Source organism: Lynx canadensis, chromosome E2 (assembly GCF_007474595.2).
Source record: "Lynx canadensis isolate LIC74 chromosome E2, mLynCan4.pri.v2, whole genome shotgun sequence".
NCBI lineage: Eukaryota > Metazoa > Chordata > Mammalia > Carnivora > Felidae > Lynx > Lynx canadensis.
The window spans coordinates 34,484,372-34,502,650 of NC_044317.1; the positions used below are offsets into that span (position 1 = coordinate 34,484,372).

Sequence of the window (18,279 nt, forward strand, 5' to 3'; positions counted from 1 at the left end):
GAGGTTCTCCAGGTATGCATCCCTGACTACCACTAAACAAGGTCCTGGAGGGCAGGAAGCATGGGTGATTCATCTTTGCAGTAGCCAGAGGTCCTAAAACAGTGTCTTGCACATTGCAGGCACTCAATAAATGCTGAATTGGTCAAACATTGGTCTGTCCCCATAACCAACCACCCCAAAAGCACACAGATAATTACTTCTTGGAAAAATCCCAGCTACTGTTTGATGTTACCTATGTGACTTTTCCCTCAAGAGCAGCTTTGTAGGATTACATTATTTCCTTTTTTCCCCCCTTTGACCTTAATGGCATGTGCTTGAACAACAGCTTCACATAAAATTACTACCAGCACATACCACAGCAGATTCAAGGTATAATTTTAAAAATGGTGCCAATATCTCTCAATTTAGAAGACACATAGTCTCTCATTCTGAACAAGGCTAAAAAATGCATAATCTGGTATTAACATAAGAGCTCAAGATATTTTGAATATACTTTTTTTTTTTTATGATCCAAGATTTTTTTTGGGGAAAGAATTAAAATGTTACCACAAATCTGGCCTTCATTAAAAAGCAATCCTGCATTTTCCTGCATTTAATAAAAGTGTCCAATTACAAAGTTTACTTTGTAATGTAACTTTTAAAACCTAAATAGCAAAAATATTGCATTTAGAATGAATCTGAGTAGGTGTAAAAAAAAAAAAAGACATACCCAGGAAGACAGATTTTGGTGAAAGTTAAAATATTTCATACTTTGTACAACTTAGGATCATTTTCATATTTTATAGTATTGATCCAAGCTTAATTTGAAATGACCTTGACCCTTGAAATACTAAATTTAAGACTTTAGAACAAACTAGCCATTCTCTTCTTCTTTATAGGCAAATTGACTAAATACTAAGGAATTGTATGTTGGGGCCTTTGAACCATGACCAAGAGAAGAAACACTGTTTGATGTATATAAACACTAGAGAATCCATTTTGACTTAATAAAAGGATGAGTTCATTGCACATCCTGTGACAAAATATTCCCCTTTTCCTGAACATGCTCTCTTATTCCAACAATAGATTGTATTTTCCCCAGGATGTGGGGCGATGGGGGATCAAGACAGCTGTTAATATTCATTTCTCAAAATGCACTGTGGTGGGAAATTCAGAATACAGTGAAAGGTAATAAACCTTTTACTTCACCAAAACAGAAGGCTGAATTTAGAGCAGCAGGTAAAGGACATAACAGCACATTCATCATCTGCAGTCTTTTAAGTTGCCTAAATCTCTATGATACATTAAATGCTTCAGATCGATGGTTTTATAATATTTTACCAATAGTTCAACACCTGAAAAACCTTAGCAGATTAAAGTCTTAAATTTCAAATATGACCTAACTCGATCTTTTTTATTTTTTAGACCCTCTCAAATTTCCATTTCTTTTTATTAATTGATAAACGATAAAGAATTTTAGGTGCTTATCCACAAAGAAATGAAATTTTCACCTTTTTAGGAACCTAAAAGATGAATAGAAAAAGCCAATCCCAATATAATGTTGTCAAAAGAATATTTTGGAATAGAATGTGACAATTACTTACTTATACTTATGTGGCTCTACCATTCAAAGTGCATCCACGCTTCAAAGCTAAACCTTCAGTAACATCATGGTTGATAGCATCTAATTTCATGTTTAGCTGAGGTCTTAAAGATCCAAAAGGACCAAGACAAACGTATCTATTGTTCTGGCTACTGTATCCATCTTCATCACCGTTGTTTTGGGGTGAAATATATTGCAGCCAACCCTCTGAGAGAGACTAAAATAGACAGACGTTGTTTTTGCCTGCCAGCATCCCTTCTGTAATTTTTCTTTGGAGAATGTCCCTAGCCTAGACAATGTGGGGCTAACAAACCCCTTTTCAGAGGAAGACACCTGAATCCAAGTTCAGTCAGGAGAGTGGTTCATTCTCCATGCCCAGACAGTGGCTAGCACCTCAGATTGTCCTGAGACTTTTGTTGCAAATATTAAACAAAAAGCACTCCTTCTTTCTTGCTAGGACTAAGTTGGCAGTAGCATCTAAGGGGCTATCGTATGGAAAAGACTTGTCTGAAAATGAAGCCAAAGCCAGAAATGAAAGATCATAATAACTTTGGTAGATCCAGCCATATTTCCACTGGCAAGATGTACCCATTGGCTTTTTTGCATTAACCACATAAACTCCTTTATACTTAAGACAGTTTGAATGGGTTCTGTCACTTGCAGCTAAAAGAATTCTAAGTCTAAAATGTGACAATGCTAAAAATAAACATGACTGCTTTTGAGGTGCTTAATGGATCTCCCTCCCCTTATATATTATCTCCTTTGATCCTCACAACTCAGGAAATATTTATTAATATTAAATTAATATTCATTATTTTTTGAAAATATACTATGTGGAAGAGGGATGGAGAATGCCAGAGGAGTGAGGAGGTTAGATACCTCAAAGCATTCAACAGATATTCATCAAATGGAAGATTAAACATTATCTAGCAAAGCCAGGGTGCAATTGTTGCACTAATCCCTCAGTGATAAATTAGGAGGCTCTTGAAGTAGCCTGGGCCAGAAAGATGAATGCCAAATAGGCAGCCCTATGAGAATCATTCAAACAATAGGACATAGAGATGGAATCAAATTAGATGTGGGGGTCCCAGGTGGGTGTGGCTGTTGTCATTGAAATAGGTGAAGAAGGAAGGCACAGAATTTGGGAGGCAAGGAAGGAGACAAAGTGTGGGTCAGTTAAACATGCCTGCAGGGTATATAAGCAAAAAGGTCCAACAGGCATTCAGTATGAAAGGCCTGGGCTGCAGAGAGGCTGAGATGGGAGATGCCAGATGGAGCATCACCAGCATAGGGATGGCAGTTCAGGCTTGGGCACTGCCCTACTATAGCCTCACCATGAAAAGAAGAGGAAAGGGCTGGCGACCAACCCCCTTCAGGTAATCTCAGTCCTGCTTGTGAGCGCCATAAAAGCTGGCTTTCCCCGACAGAGCCGGTACTTAGGAAATATCTGTGCAATGACTGACTGAAGAGTGCACCGTTGGTTCTACACGAGTGCTTCTCCAGGGACCCCCCACCCCCCACCGCTTCCAGCTATACTGGATGGCTGCTATATTGCATGGTGTCTCGTTATTCACCTCTCACCTCCTAAACTAGTTCATGCTCTCACATTAGGTGTAATCGCAGCTGGCAACGCTTTCTGGGGATGTCTCAAAAAGATCGGAGTTGAAAAAATATTTTTGTGTCATTTTAATTTAAAGTAAAATTGTTGCCTCTTTCCCCACCCTTTCCTTTTCCTTGGCGAGCCCAGTGACCCCGGTGGTCTTCCAAACAGAGGCGGGGGTCGGAGCTGGGATTCCCCCAAGGTAATTCTTTAGACAGCTATCAAAGTCTCAAAAGAAACAAAGGCTGAGAATCTGAAAGGTGTGGCAATTGGCGATTCCAAGACAGGTTTCCCCGCGTGGGGGAACGAGTACCCCAGGGGCAGGAGACCCTGTGGGCAGCGAGCCCGGAAATCCAAAGGAAGTGTAGGCAGTCCGCGCCTGCAGGTCCCAGCGCTTGCGCCTGGCTGCAGCCAGCCGAACGTCCATTCTGGCTTGGCTGAGCACTCAGGTTCAAGGTCGCACGGGGGTGACCCGAGCGCCAGGTGCCCCGATGGCCAGCATCCCAACCCGCCTCTGCTTAGGGTCTGGAGCTGGCACTTCTGCTCTGGACACAACCGAGAGGTCCGTTCACCCTTCTGCTTCCGCCTGGTTAACTGCAGACTTTCATCCCTCAGGTCTCCGCCTGCCGGCACCTCGGGCTGGAACGCGCCCTTTTCTCTTTCTCCGCAGCTCCCCTCTGCCTGCCACTTAGCAAAACTGCATTTTTACTTCCCTGTTTGAGATTACGTGTGTGTGTAAAGTTCTAAGTCAATAAGTGAGGCAAAAATTCTTGTAGGGTCATAATTACTCTTGAAAAATCGCCCATACATCACAAGATTTGGTGTCTACACTCAACGTTGATGTGCAGGAACGTGTGGCTAAAACAAGGAGTAAAGGTGCACAATATATTGAAAAAATACGGATGCAAAATATAATTGTAAGTGCAAAAGAGAAAACGGTATCAGATAAATGAGCCTGCGTGCGACGCCACTGTACTAGTTACTGCCTAAAGAGTCACCAAGGCGGGCCTCGTCTGTTTTGGCTCGCCACGGCATCCTCAGCGCCTGGCCCAGTGCCTGCGACTTCGTACACGTTCAAAGATCTATCCCGAAAAAAAGGGACGGACAGACGGACGGAAGGAAGGAAGGAAGGAAGGAAGGAAGGGTGGGACCCCGTGGCCGGCAGACAGAGGGGCTGGAGAGGGGCGCAAGGGAGGCTGGGCGAGCTCCATCCCGGTGGCCGAGGGCTGCGGAGCCAGGTGCTGAGGCTGGCGTGGGATCCGGTGAGCCGGCCTGGGACCGCGGCACCTGCGCCTCCCCGGGAGGCCACGGCGCAGGCCCCGCCCCGCCCCCGCCCCGCCGCGCACGCACGCGCCCTGCAGCCGGGTCGCCCGGCCGGCTCGCTCGCTCAAGCTCACCCGCGCGCTGGCTGCCCCTCGCGCCTGCGCCCGCTGGGGGGCGCTCCCCTCCCGCCCCGCGCGCCGACACGCGGGCGCCCCCCGCACGGCTGATTCCATTCCCGAGCTGGGCGCGCGCGCCACCTCCTACCTGCGGGCCGGCGATTGGAGGCGCGCAGAAGGGCTGAGAGGGCTGAACAAGACCGCGGCCTGAGGCGGAAAGCGAAAGAGCTAGCGGCCGCGGCGGAAGGTCCGGGCACGGGCGCGCGCGCGCCCGCGCGCGCCCCCGGCCCTCGTTCCCTCAGTCGACTCCCAGCCAGAGCCCAACCCTGCTGCCGCGCGCCGCCCGCCTCGCCGCGCCTAATAACAACGGTGCCCGGGGTCAGGTGGCCGCGCGCGGACAGCGCCTCCATTGGCTCAGCGGGGAGCGCGGCGCATTAGGATTGGTTGGGAGGCGGAGCCTCGACCAGTGGGAAGGCGGAGCTGTGGAGGGAGGCGGGCTGGGAGGCAGCGGGGGCGGGGCCAGGCCGTGGTCCGCGCCTTTGTGCCCGGCGCGCGCTCTCCGCCCGCTCCGGCTGCAGCGCCGGCTGCATCAATAATTCAGAGCGGCGGCGGCGGCGGCAGCGGCGGGTGCGAGCAGGAGGCGGCGGAAGCAGCGGGGACCGAGCGGCAGCGGCTATGTATCCAAGTGCGGCTGGGCAGCCGCGGCACCCCTGAGGCCCGGGAGGGGCTCCGGGAGCATCGCGCGGGGGGCACGCTTGCCACGGAGTGCAAGGAAGAGCAGTAGTGTCCAGAGCGGCATCTGCGAAGCTGCGCACGGAGCTGAGGAGGGGGCTTCGGAGTGGGGTTGGGGCGGGGGGGCGGCTGGCGCAGGCAGCCCCCGGGGTGGGGGGCGGGGTGGGCGCCGGCGCCGCGATGCTGGGCGTCGTGGAGCTGCTGCTGCTAGGGGCGGCGTGGCTGGCGGGCCCGGCCCGCGGGCAGAATGAGACGGAGCCCATCGTGCTGGAAGGCAAGTGCCTGGTGGTGTGCGACTCCAACCCCACGTCCGATCCCACGGGCACAGCTCTCGGCATCTCTGTGCGCTCCGGCAGCGCCAAGGTGGCTTTCTCTGCCATCAGAAGCACCAACCACGAGCCGTCCGAGATGAGTAATCGCACTATGATCATCTACTTTGACCAGGTGAGCGCTCCATCAGATTGGTTTGCGAGGGGGAGAGGTGGAGGGTTGATGTTCGATCCACTCCAAGGCTCTGCGGAGCCTCGGGAGCAGGAGTTCGGGACTGACTCTTGTCTACTTCCCTTCGTTCCCGTCTCATTGTAGGTACTAGTGAACATCGGGAACAACTTTGATTCAGAACGCAGTACTTTCATCGCCCCGCGCAAAGGGATCTACAGTTTTAACTTCCACGTGGTAAAAGTCTACAACAGACAGACCATTCAGGTCAGCCGCTGCCTCAGGGTCAGGCCCCGGGCCCGGCAGAGGGCTATTACCTGCTGGAGTGAGCGGGCCGTATGGGGGGTGGGAGATAGAAGGGGCAGCTGCATGTGCCTGGGGTTGCTTGGATGGACGAGTAGCAGGGCCTCATAGTTCTGTGGCTTGGACTGTCTCTTGTTTTCTTCTCTCGCCGGCTCTTGGAACCTAGTCCTCTTCCCACACAGAGTTTCCTGCCTTCGCCTTCTGGGCCCCTCCAAAGAGGTTCTTCCCCTTTTCCTACGGGATACCAGGGATTTCCCGTAGAGGTTGCTGGTTAGCATCAAAGACCGTTCCTCTTTCCAGAAGCTTTCCGCGACCGTTGCCTTCAGCTCCACAGACCGTATCCTCATTCTCTGTCCCAGCTCGGAAGCCTGGACTCCTGTGCGCTTGCCTTTAGCACCACGCTCGGGCCGGGATGGGAAGGGTGCTCCTGGCATCCCTTTGGAGACTCTGGGTTTTTGAACTACCGGCGGGCGCCGAGCCCAAGCGTTTGAAGGGTGGAGAGAGCAGGGGGCGGGTGTAGTGCTGCTCCCCCAGGGGCTCCAGCTGTGCCTGTGTCAGCACTCACCGTCCCTCTAGGTTCCCAAAGGTGTCCAGGTTTCCTTTGGGCAAAGACAAGAGCCGGGATGCACGGCTGGGGAGAGGGCGCTGGGCCTTTGGCTGCTGATGCTACCGCAAGGGCAAAACCAGGCGGTGATGGCACGGCCGGTTCTGGGGATGAAGCACAGAGTGCAGCCCTGGCAGAATTTCTCATCAGTCCGAAGCCTTGCCCAGCTTCCCTACCGTGTCTCCACTGTGTCAGGCAGCTAGGACCGGGAGGAAGCAGGGTTTGGTTTGGCTTGGTTCTCCCGGAAACTCCAGTTGCCCGAGTTTCTCTTTGAAGCGGGGTGGGGCAGGGGGTAGGGGTGGGGGTGGAAGCGAATGTCTTGGGACACCAGAGCTGCCTATGGGTTCATTAAGCTGGGTAAAAGAACGCAGTCAGGCTTTGCTTGGCGCACTTTAGGAATGAAAGCGACTCCCATTTTGGGGGCAGACCCTTCCTGTCACCCAGACTGGCTGTTTTTCACCCCACTGGTCCCTCAGCAGTAAGCTGCAGAGCCCCCTTTTTAAACCACCAACCCCCTTCCACCATGCTCCCAGGCCTTTGTGGTTGTTAGCCAAGCGGGGAAGGTTCGCATCTCCACTGCTGCTTAGGTACCCTCCTCTGTCGCGCCTCTGAAGTAGGCCTTTCTCTTTCCCAGGTAAGCCTCATGTTAAACGGGTGGCCGGTGATTTCAGCCTTTGCTGGTGACCAGGACGTGACCCGGGAGGCCGCCAGCAATGGAGTTCTCATCCAGATGGAGAAAGGCGACCGAGCATACCTCAAGCTGGAGCGGGGGAACTTGATGGGGGGCTGGAAGTACTCGACCTTCTCTGGATTCCTGGTCTTTCCCCTCTGACTGGCTCATCACCGTAATGGAGGCAGGGAGAGGGCGAAGGCAGGAGGAAGGCAGGAGGGGGAATGAGAAGACGGCACGACTGGAAACTTCCTACATGGTCCCCAGCTGTATCCGGGTAAAAGGTGTGCACGGGAGGCCGGTGGGACAACTTTGTCCGTTTCCTCATTAGGAGAAGCAAATTCTGCTTAGCTCTGCGCACTCCCATTTCCAAAAATAAACTCGCCTCCCCGATTCCGGTTGAAGTAATCAAGAAAGAGAGACTGCCTTGTCATTGTTTCTTACCCCCATGTTCATGTTCCCTAAAATTTATACAAAAGAAACTTTGTATTTCACTGTATAAGGTGAAATATCTTCCTCCTCAGCCCCCTCGGAATCTTTCCACCTGCTGAAATCTAATATACTCCTCCCCCTTTTTAGTTTGGAGAGGGGAATAAGGTTTTTGTTTTGTTTTTTGAATGGGGGAGGTAGTTTTAATTTGGCAAGTATTGCTCTTAAAACACCGCTCAAGAGTTAATTAGCTGAAGATACTTTGTGTCCTCCGCTGCTTGTTAGCAGAGACAGGACTTACCTTAGTGGTGACTGGTTCAAAAATATATATAAATATATATCATTTGTATTCAAAGAACTCTTCCCAGTGGAAACTGGCTGTATTTCCGTATTTCTATGTCCTATTCGGAGTGATCGTGAAATCTAAGGCTGCTTGATGTTCTGATGCTTGTCAATGCCCTCGTGTTCTGTGGCTCCACTAAATGCCAGGAGGTTCTTCCGGACGCTTCCTCGTCCTCTGTAACATACGTGTGAATAGCCAAGATTTAATTTTGCTTTAACCCAATAAAGTTGAAGTGGGACTTTTATTTTTCTGAAACAGCTTTCTAAACTCCGCACCTTCCCCAGCTGCGAGGTTTGGGGGCGGGTTGTGGAAGCTCAAGGCTGAGAGGCGCCGGGGACTTGGTGGGAAGGCCTGGGCGTGAGGGCTTCTAGCGAAGCCGGCCTGCGCTCCTTTTTTTTGCGCCAGGCCTACAGCCAGCCCGCATTCGCCTGTGCTCCCTGCTTTGGCCAAAATCTTGCCTGGCCAGGAGACACTACCGGCCTGGAAGCGAAGTGGGATTTTTTCGAAGTCCAGATACATCAGGAATAATCCCAATTATTGGAGTCGGCACGCTTCCCACGCCTCCGCCCCTGGATGTCCCGAACCGTCAGCCCCACATTTCCCGGAGCAGCTTTATGTTTTACACCAGCGCCTCTGAATCCCGCGTCCGTCCGCCGTACTAGCCTGGCGCCCAGGACCTGTGATTGCGCTCCACGCAGGACTTTCGTTCGAGAGGTTCGTCCAGGAGGTTTGATTGTATCGGAACATAATGTGAAAGCAAAACTGAAATAAACGACTTCGTTTTAAGTCTAGAAGTCTGACCCAGTCGCTTCAGCCTCGGGGAGGTCGGGCGCCGGAAAGCGGAAAGCGGGTGGAGGCCAAAGTCCTGGGGCAAGAGCCTGGGCCTGGATTGGCGCCTCTGGCTTTGGTCCTTTTAGAAGATTTTTCCCGGCCGGACGTTCGGGGGTGAATTTTATTGGCTCCTAGGGGTTGGAGAGAAGGGGGTAATAATTGCACAATAAGCAACATTTCTTGTTATTACTGCGGCTCCTCTGATTGAAATTCACCGAGCACTCGGCCTTCCTTGAAATGAGGGCATGTTTCTCCTCCGCGCACAAGCCAGGGGCCGGCATCCCTTGCCGCACGCTTCGCATCCCCAGTGCCCAGGGTCCCGCGAGGGATAGCTAGAGACTTCGGGAATGAGTTGTGCTTTTCTCTTCCTGCCCAACAGTTCTCTCCCCCATAGTACCCAGGGAAGTAGGGACGAGGCGCAATCCTGAACCTTAGAGAAATTTAAAAAGAAGCTATTCTTTTTAAAAAGGGACACTTTCAAAAATGCTTTTCTCGGCATTCTTCTAGTTGGGAGGGAGAGATCAGGGAGAACTGGAGCCTTCAGCAGCGAAACTAGCTCGACCCAACCGCTCTGTCGGCACACAGCCTGCCTGCGAGGTAGGCATACGCGGTGCACCAGGTACTCTCCGCCTAGGACAAGGGCTTTCGGGCCACGCAGGTTGCATAGTCACAACCGAAAGAAGCAGCACCCCTACTGCGCTTGCAGCGTTCTCTCTGTGGGAGGGTGGTCACCCTCTTCCCCGGGGAGGGTACCACCAAGGTGTCTGTCCAGACTTTGGGACCCCCCAGGCGGTGCTCCAGCTGGGTGACTTGGGCCCGTCCCTCCTCTGGCCTCAGTTTGCCCAGCTGTATAAAAACAAAGAGGATTGAACATCTCCAAGAGTCCCTCCTACTCTGAGATTTCATTCATCCTCTGTTACTTGAACGTGGGCCTGCAATTCTTTTACCTGGGTTTAATGAGTCCTGGCTGTTATTTGCACTGATCTGGTTCCTGGAGGCAGTCTCCTGAATGCTAGGCCTGAGGCTGGGGTGGAGGCAAAGAGGAAGCTTGCCTATCCAGAAACTGAGGTTCACTCAGAGCCAGCCTCTTCTCTGGGGCCTGGGAGGTGAACCAGAAGGGAGCAAGTGGAACCCAAGTGGGACAGAGAGGGGAAGGTTATCCCTTGATTCTGGGCTCCAGTTAAGGGAGGGCTCCTTCCTCCCCAAAGCATTAGAGATCCTTCTCAAACTGGCTCCAGCCACTTCCTCCTCCACCTGCTGGGTCCCTTCCCTCTGCCATTTGATGAGCCCATCTCCTACTACTGTCTTCATGCCTCTGCACCTGCTGTTTCTTTGCTTCAATTTGCAGTTCTCTCCTTCTCTACTTTTAAAAATTCTGTCCTACTGGGGGATCGAAGCACTTCATGTAAGAGGCTGCCTCCTCTGGGAAGCTCTTATGTAGATACAGCACAGGCACTGCTTTTCCAAGGTTCACTATCCCCTCCTCACTCTTCCCGCAGGCCTTGCTTGGCACTGGTTGGCAAGGGAGATATCTAAGGCTGGGCCTGTCTCCTGCTCTGCAGTGGGTTCCATAGAATAGTGGTACCCACTCCAGCGAGCTCTCAGAAGTGTTAAGCAGGCACTCTGGTCCCAGAGGCTTCAGGAGAAATATGGGTTTCTCCACCCCCAAACTGCCTTTATCTTCGGGTCTGAGCCCCCATTAGCCTGGGTGGAGATGTGGACAGCTTTCCCCAGGGACCTGGAGTTGGAGCTAGAGACTTCACTGGGGCTGAGCACTTGGGAGTTGGGCCACCTCCCTCACCTCTGGAGTGGAGGTGGGGGTGATTGTTACCTGTTCGAGAGGCAGGTGAATCAACCCTCAATTGAAAATTGTACCCCAGCTGAGAGGGAGCCAGATACTCTCAAATGGTGTTGGGGACTGAGAGGGATAGAGAAAAAAAAAAAAAGGCCAGCGGCTCATTAGAAACTACATCCCTGTCCCCAACCAGAAGCTCTAGGGAGGGGGCCAGTCCTAAAACCTACACCTCACAATGGTTTCCTTTAATGCTTAGAACCCTCTAGGCCCTTTCAGATCTGGGCCCTGCCTCCTGCTTTCATCTCAGATACACCTGATCAGAATAGAGCCTGTAGGGGTTCCAAGACCACCCTCTCATTCAGCCTCCGTCTCAGAGACTCCTCCCCCGCCCGGGTCACCTTGGTTACTTCCTCCACTCGAGCCTCGGGGAAGCCCGCCTCACCCCAGACTGGGCGGAGTGATTACCCCTTCCTGGCCTCCTTCTTTGCTGTGTGGCCTCTTTTACCTCCCTCCCCCCCCCCCAATCCCAACCCGTTTCCGGAGGGCTGCGATAGTGTTAGTGGTCTGTTGCGGGGATCTCAGGGAGGTTTCTAGGACCCAACGAGCGCAAACCTGACTTCCAGGCCTGGGTTTTCCAGGCGGCGCCTAGTGCCGGTGGGAGCCGCCGGGTCAGCGCGGGATCGCTGGCGAGGAGCCGGGGTCACTCGTGTGTGCAGTCTCGAGTTGCGCCCGGCTTCGCCAAGTCCCGCGCGGGCCCCCTAGCTAGCCCACTCGTCCGCCGCGGCTTCCACCGTCCGCACCACTAGGAGCGCGCCCCCCCCCGAGCTGCGCTGGAGCGCTCATGCTCCAATCCCCGGCGCGTCGGCTCCTAATGAGAACATAATTACCCAGATGGAGAGGGAGCCTCACCCGGCTCCTTAATTGTTGCCTTGTTGGGTAGGGGGTGTATGTGGGGCGGAGCGAAGGGGCTGGACGCTCCCGCTGGTTCCGGGCGGGGTCCTGACGTCCCAGGCAGGGTCTTTGGGCCCCGCTGACCTAGTGGAGGGAGAGACCCCGCTCAGCGGACGCGCGCCCGACTCTGCGCTTGGCTTGAAGTGCGATCTCAGACTGCTCTCCCCGCCCTACATCCCCCACCGCCTCCCTGTCTGAACAGTTTTCCTCAGCTCCCGAGTGCGGTGTCTAGGGTTTGTTCGGAGACATCTTTTGTGATAAACGCGTTCGTGAGACTAAGCCTTCCCCTCTCGTCCCATGCAGCCATACAACTCCAGGCTTGCGCCTGGCCGAGTCCTTGTCATCCCCACTGGCTTTCAAACAAAAGTGAAACTTATTACGGACTCTGCCTCTGCAGGAGGCCAGCAGTGCCCTGGAACTGGGAGGTCAAGCCTGGAGGGAAAGCGCAGATGCACCTCTCTTTGAACCAATTTAATTCGGAAGAAAATCTTTCCCAGGGACGATTACAAAGGTCTCTCGATCTCTTCGCGCAGAGCTCCTCATTGACGATACATCCATACCCTCTCTGAGCCTCAGTTTGCTCATATTTCAAATGGGAACAGTAATGCCTTCAAGGCAGGGTGGTTGCGAAGACTACCTGAAAAGGTGTAAAAATGCTCGGCGCTGCCGCACCCACAGTAGGTGCTGAATAACTGGTGGCAACAGGGGGGAGCAGTGGACAGCTGGGGCATCACGGTTATCACAGAAGCAGGACATACGGCATATCTGCGCAGATCCCTACATCCAATAAATGGTAAAACTGAAACCAGACAGAGAGAGGACGCAGAGCAAGTGAATGGTGGAGTTAGGGTCCCGTGTCCTTTCCTTTCCCTGTACATCTGGCTCCCCACCCCCTCTCGGCAACAGCAAGAACAAAGGCTTGTATTCCCTAAGGGTCTTTCATCTCCATCCCTGTTGCTCATATATTCGCATTGGCCTCTGTGGTTGAATATCCTCTGGTTGTGTGTCCCCATTAGGGGCATGAGCCCTGTTTACATGTCTGTATCCCTTTAGAGGCTGTGCCCCTCTAAAGTGGGAAATGCATCAGCTTCATCTTCCTTGGCCCAGTGCCTCCCATGGTGCCTGGCACAGAAGGGGGCGTCTGTGATGGTGTTATGAGTGAAACCAAACTGTGCCTGGAGTGATTTCAGGACATGGACCCAACCAGTGAAACTCTCTTCAGGGCAACTTGCTGGCCCCTTCAGTCCTCCCACCCCCACCCTCCCCAACACACTGATACCGACAGGAATATTGACATGGAAGTGTTTTCAGACCCTATGCAGGCAGAAAAACCTTCGCAGCCACCTGTACTTGCTCTCAGCGTCTCCCATTTCACTCTGAGCTCTGCCTGTCCCCAAGGAGTCCCAGCTTTGACCCTGGAATAGCAGCAAGCAGGGACAGCAAGGAAGAGGCCAAGATTAGAGGTATGGTGGTGTTTGGACTTGTTGCTAGGTGTCCTCCCTGGGAAAATGCTTTTAGCCAGGAAAATACTTCAGGCAGCAGTGAGGAGACACAGTGCAACTGAAATCAGGAGGGAGAATTTCATGATTATAAAGGATGGACTTGTGGTTGTGTAGTCACAGCCCAGAGCCTGGGGGTGGGGGGTGTCTTTGTTCATCTTGCTAAACTCTGAAGAGGTCAGGGAGGAAGTGCAGGGGAGGGACTAGCGATTGAAGGCATTGACCCCTGCCTGACCTGAGCAGGCTCCAATCTGACCTTCAAGGCTGCACTTGAGTACCAGCCACCTCATTTGCACAGTTGTTTCTGATCCCCTCGCATCAGGGCCTTGCTCTCTGCTGACCACCTGAACTCTCCTATTCAGATGACACCTTGACCACAACTCTGCTGGGCACTGAGCTCCGTGAGGATCAGCTCTCATCTGCTATTCCCCACAGTTCACCTAGTGCCTGGCACAGTGTCAGGGCTGGTAGATGCTCTATAAATGTTCCTTGAATGAATGAGTGAGTGAACACACAAATAGGCGGGCAGACAAAGGGAGGGATTGCTGGTTTCATCACGAGTGTATCTGCTTGATCTACTAGACCGTGAACTCCACAAGGGCATTGACCTTGTTATTGGCTTTATTTGCAATCACATTCTCAGTGCCCAGCACAGTACCTGGAATAGAGTCAGCATGAAAAGTATTTCTTAAATGGATGGATGGAGGGATGGATGGATAAGGAATCACAGTACTCTGGCAATGAGACTCCTTGGACTGAGATTCTGAAGTGCAGACTTGGCATTGTGCTCCTCTCTAAATCTCCACCATCACCCCAGACAGCCAAATGTATTCTAGAATGGAATGGAATTGTACCTGTTGTCCAGAGTTGACCTTTTTAAATTTGGTTTAATTTTTGTTTTTTACCATTTATTCATTTTTGAGACACAGAGCATGAGTGGGGGAGGGGCAGAGAGAGAGGGAGATACAGACTCTGAAGCAGGCTCCAGGCTCTGAACTGTCAGCATAGAGTCTGTCCTGGGGCTCGAACCCACAAACTGTGAGATCATGACCTGAGCTGACGTCAGGCACTTAACCAACAGAGCCACCCAGACACCCCCAGAGTTGACCTCATAACACAAGTTGTCCTTGATGCTTTTGCCCTACCCCACCCCCAACATGCTCCTTAGAGAACAGGGACCATATTTTATTTTCCTTAAAGGACAGGAATACCCTCCCTTTCCTCCAACACCTAATGATATGATTTGGTATTGGTTGATTGGCTGTTTAATCCAGGATGAAGCCACGAACTCTCTGGAAGCCCTTAATGATGGCGACGATGGTAGTGAAGCCCGTAAGGTTTTTCCATGGTGCCAGAATGATAGCATCATATGGTGTCAACAGGAGTCACACAATGCCTGGCTAGTGAGGGAGCTGGTTTCCCCCCCCCCCCCCCCCCCCGCCCCCGGCAGACCTGACTTGTGGCTAGCCATGGGGTCTCTGGGTGTTTGTTGTAGATGAAGGGGGAATGGCCTCTGAAATCCCCTCACAGCTTTGGGTTCTGCTGCAGACCATGAGGGTGGAGTGGGCTCCATTGGTTTCCTCTCGAGAAAATCAAGGATTCCGCAAATCCCCTTCCTTCCTCAGACCCAGTGTCCAGCTGGGAGTTCAGCCCAGCAAAGAGTTCTCTAGAATGCTCTGCTAGCCAGCAGCAACCTGCTTACTCAGGTGAGGCTCCAAGAGCCTTTTCTTCCATCATCAGAAATTACTGCCTCCTTTCAGGGAAACTTTCAAAGAGGGAAGAGGGAATTACTAACAAAGGAGAGACAACTGGGCATCTCATTCTCCTCATTTAAAAGGAAGCTGTGTGCTCTGCCCAGATCTGGTATTGGATAGACTCTCCTTTGTATTCTGAGAGACTCAAAAATAAACTCCCCAATGTGTACTTCTGCTGAGAAGTTCAGATGATTTTATAATGACTGAGTGGCTCCAAATATGCAGCTGATGTGGAGCCTGCTATTTTACTAACTCATCTTGATCAAAGTTGGTCAATTTAGGCCTCAGTAATGTTCCAAATGCTCCCTCTCCCTCTCCTTCTCTCTTTTTGAAGGAGTTCATTTCAGGTAGATGGATTATTTACTTATTCTGAAGATGCCAAGGGAGAGGGCATGTTAGCAATACCAATTGAGCCGTGGGTGCGGGCTTGCAGCTCATCCTTCACGTGGCATCTAGTGTCTGATGCTTTTTCTTCCTTCTCCTCTGGGCTCTCGGATGCTAGCCAAGTGGGAACTTGCTTGGCAGTTTCGCCAGCATGTGGGCCTAAATAATCTCCTGCATCAATCTGAGTGACAGTGGTGCTTTCTGAGGCTGTGAAGCTTGCAGCTCTTTTCTTTGATTGCCTAAATGTGTCCCTGTCTCTGTCATAAGAAGTTGGGGTCCAGGCTGAGGGCAGAAGCAAGTCTGTTCCTCCAGGAGTGAAACTAGAGGACCTCTAGGGTCCCATTCCAACTAGAAGCCAATGAAATGCAAGATTCTCTGGATGGTAGTTGTGTTTTTTTGAGTTTCCAGCTTAAAACTATCCCCAGAATCCTTCTTTCAACCTCAGCCCACAGGAAAAGCTATGTGGTGACTAGCTGTCAGAGCTGTGATGTGAATCTTCTTTCGGTCCCTCTTAATTCTCTCTCCTCTCAGTAGCCAGAGTGAGCTTCTCAAACATAAACCAAACCACACCACATGAATCCTCTGCTTAAAACCAGCCAGTGCCTTTACAATGCACTGTGACTCCTTATAGTGGCTTGCTGGGCTTCCGTGATCTGGTTGCTGTTGACCCCTACAACCTCATCCTCTGTTGTTTTCCTCTAGTGCAGAGTAGCTCATTCCACTGTTATCTCCTACAAGATGCCAAGCTCTCTCCTGTCTCAGAACCTTTGTACATGTTGACCCTTTGGGGGCAAGGAATACTTTTCCATCCCCATGCTTTTCATGGCTATCGCCTCTTTTAAGCCTCAGCTGGCCATCCCTGGTATTTATCTCTAATACTGAGCTGCTTCCTCTTTTACCAGTTGAGTTTCATTATACCTCCCCCCCCCCAAATGCTCATCTACATGTATACTGTCTCTCCCTCCCTGGGAACAGGGACCTGGTCTGTCCTTGGTGTTATCTTATCCTTAGCGTTTGGAACAGAACCCGGAATGGTAGGGGCTTGATTTATATATGAATGACTGAATGGCAAACCAGACATCCAATCATGTTTCCCAGAGTTCAGGGCTTCTGGTCCATCATGGAAAAGCAATTTTCTCTTTGGTGAGAAGCTCAAGGGAGCCATTAAACATGTTATCCACCAGAAGCCATATCCATCCAGAGGGAAAGCAAACTGGAAGCCATGAGGTCAAGGATGGGGGCTGGAAAATTGGTTTCTTATCATCCACAGGCCCAATGAAGGGTCTTTTGGTTGTTAATATCTGTTGTTAAAATTGCTTAATTCAGCTAGCCTTGCAGTTGAGCTAGGGGAAACTGAAGTGAACTGTGAATTATTGAATTTTTCCCACTGAAGTTATTCTGCAACAGACAAGCACAAACAAGAGAATGAGGAGGAAAGGGACCTTGGTCTGGGGCAGGGGTGAAAAGCAGCTTGGATGCTGTTCCTGGAACTGTAACTCTGCTTGGAGCAAAGATGGGCAGTGAGTTTGGGACTGAGGGAGAGTGAGGGCTGAGAATCATATGTACAAGAGAGAAGACAAGATGGGAAAAGGCAGCATCAGGGGCAAAAATGGCAGCAATGTGAGTCTAAGCCTGTTGAAAAAAGACATATGTGCTCAGCCTGCATAATATCCACGTCAGAAATATCCAGGTAGCCTGAAGTTGCCAATCAAACATCTATGCAACAATACTTAGCTTACACTCACTGCATGCATGCACAGCCCCCTGTCTTCTGGATAGTTCCTACAGAGAAACCAAGGCAGGGGGCCTGCCTTGCCCATGGCCCAGCTAAAGGGAGTATAGTGCAAAGAAGGATAAGAATTCCGGGTGAGGGACTTGGCTGTCTATCTTGCTTGTTTTAAACTTAAAAAAATATTTATTTATTTTGAGAGAGAGAGAGAGAGAGAGAGAGAGAGAGCGAGCGTGGGAGGGGCAGAAAGAGGGAGACGAAGAGAATCCCATGCAGGCTCCGTGCTGTCAGTGCAAAGCCCGATGTGGGGCTGAACGCACAAACTGTGAGATCATGACCTGAGCTGAAATCAAGAGTCGGACGTTTAACCAACTGAGCCACCCAGGCACCCCTGTCTTACTTGCTTTAATCCTCTCCCTCCCACACTGTTTGGATTCCTCATGGACCAAGTAAATTTTTGCGACCTTTGAGTTTCAGCCTCCTTTATAGAACTGAGTAGGGCGTGCTGGTTAAAGAAATAGCCTTTGAATAAAGCAGAGCTGGTTTTGAGGGCTGCCTTTGTCACTGTATTCATCAGTACTCTAGAAATCCAACTCAAGCTACACTTAGTGCCACCTTCACCAAAGAATGTATTGGCTTCCAAACCGAAGAATTCCAAGGATGACTGAATTCAGGTGTCGCTGGTCCAGAGATTTGCCTCTTTTCACATCTGGATTCATTCCCAGGCCCCCAAATGGGGCAATTTGACTCCAGCAGGCCCAGGGACTCACATCTGTCTATCTAGTTTCCCAATTAGAAAGAGAGCCCCTTTTCTCCAGAACTCCAGAAAAAAAATCCATAGCTGAAGAATATCTGACTGAATTAAGTCAGGTGCACTCTCAGATCCAGTCTCTTTAACCAGAGAATAAAATGAACTAATTGGCCAGGTATGGACCAAGGTTGGGGGTCGAGTGGGGGAGAGGCAGGCCTGTCCAGGGGCAGCTGGTACCAATGAAAGTGGAATGCATGTGGGGTGAACGAAACCAGTAGATGTCTACCACCACAGCCACCTCCTGGCTGTGTGACTGAGTAAGGGGCTTAATATCTCTGAGCTTTGGTTTCCTCATCTGTTAAAATGAGATAATCTATGGTATCTAACTCTGTTAGGATTAAGGAGGTAATACCTATGAAAGATTTAACAAGGTAAGGGTAGTAAAGAGTAGTTATTGCTCCCAAGACAAATTTTGCCCATGCACCCTGGCAAAATTCTTTAATTA

The 18,279-nt window shown here is 51.1% G+C and overlaps 1 protein-coding gene across 1 annotated transcript; it reads left to right on the top strand.

Annotated features, from left to right (window-relative positions):
• The first annotated feature begins 5,473 nt into the window (after positions 1-5,473).
• On the top strand, positions 5,474-8,827 carry CBLN1 (cerebellin 1 precursor). The gene is made up of 3 exons (XM_030298941.1): positions 5,474-5,737; positions 5,879-5,998; positions 7,273-8,827. Exons 1-3 carry the CDS (start codon positions 5,474-5,476, stop codon positions 7,468-7,470), a joined length of 582 nt encoding a protein of 193 aa, XP_030154801.1. The 3' UTR covers positions 7,471-8,827.
• The last annotated feature ends 9,452 nt before the right edge of the window (positions 8,828-18,279 follow it).

Excerpts from the sequence above, each read along its gene's own strand:
- CBLN1 (XM_030298941.1), top strand. The coding sequence starts at position 5,474 with ATGCTGGGCGTCGTGGAGCTGCTGCTGCTAGGGGCGGCGTGGCTGGCG. Across the intron at positions 5,738-5,878 it reads TGATCATCTACTTTGACCAG|GTACTAGTGAACATCGGGAA; the intron begins GTGAGCGCTCCA and ends GTCTCATTGTAG. Across the intron at positions 5,999-7,272 it reads ACAACAGACAGACCATTCAG|GTAAGCCTCATGTTAAACGG; the intron begins GTCAGCCGCTGC and ends TCTCTTTCCCAG.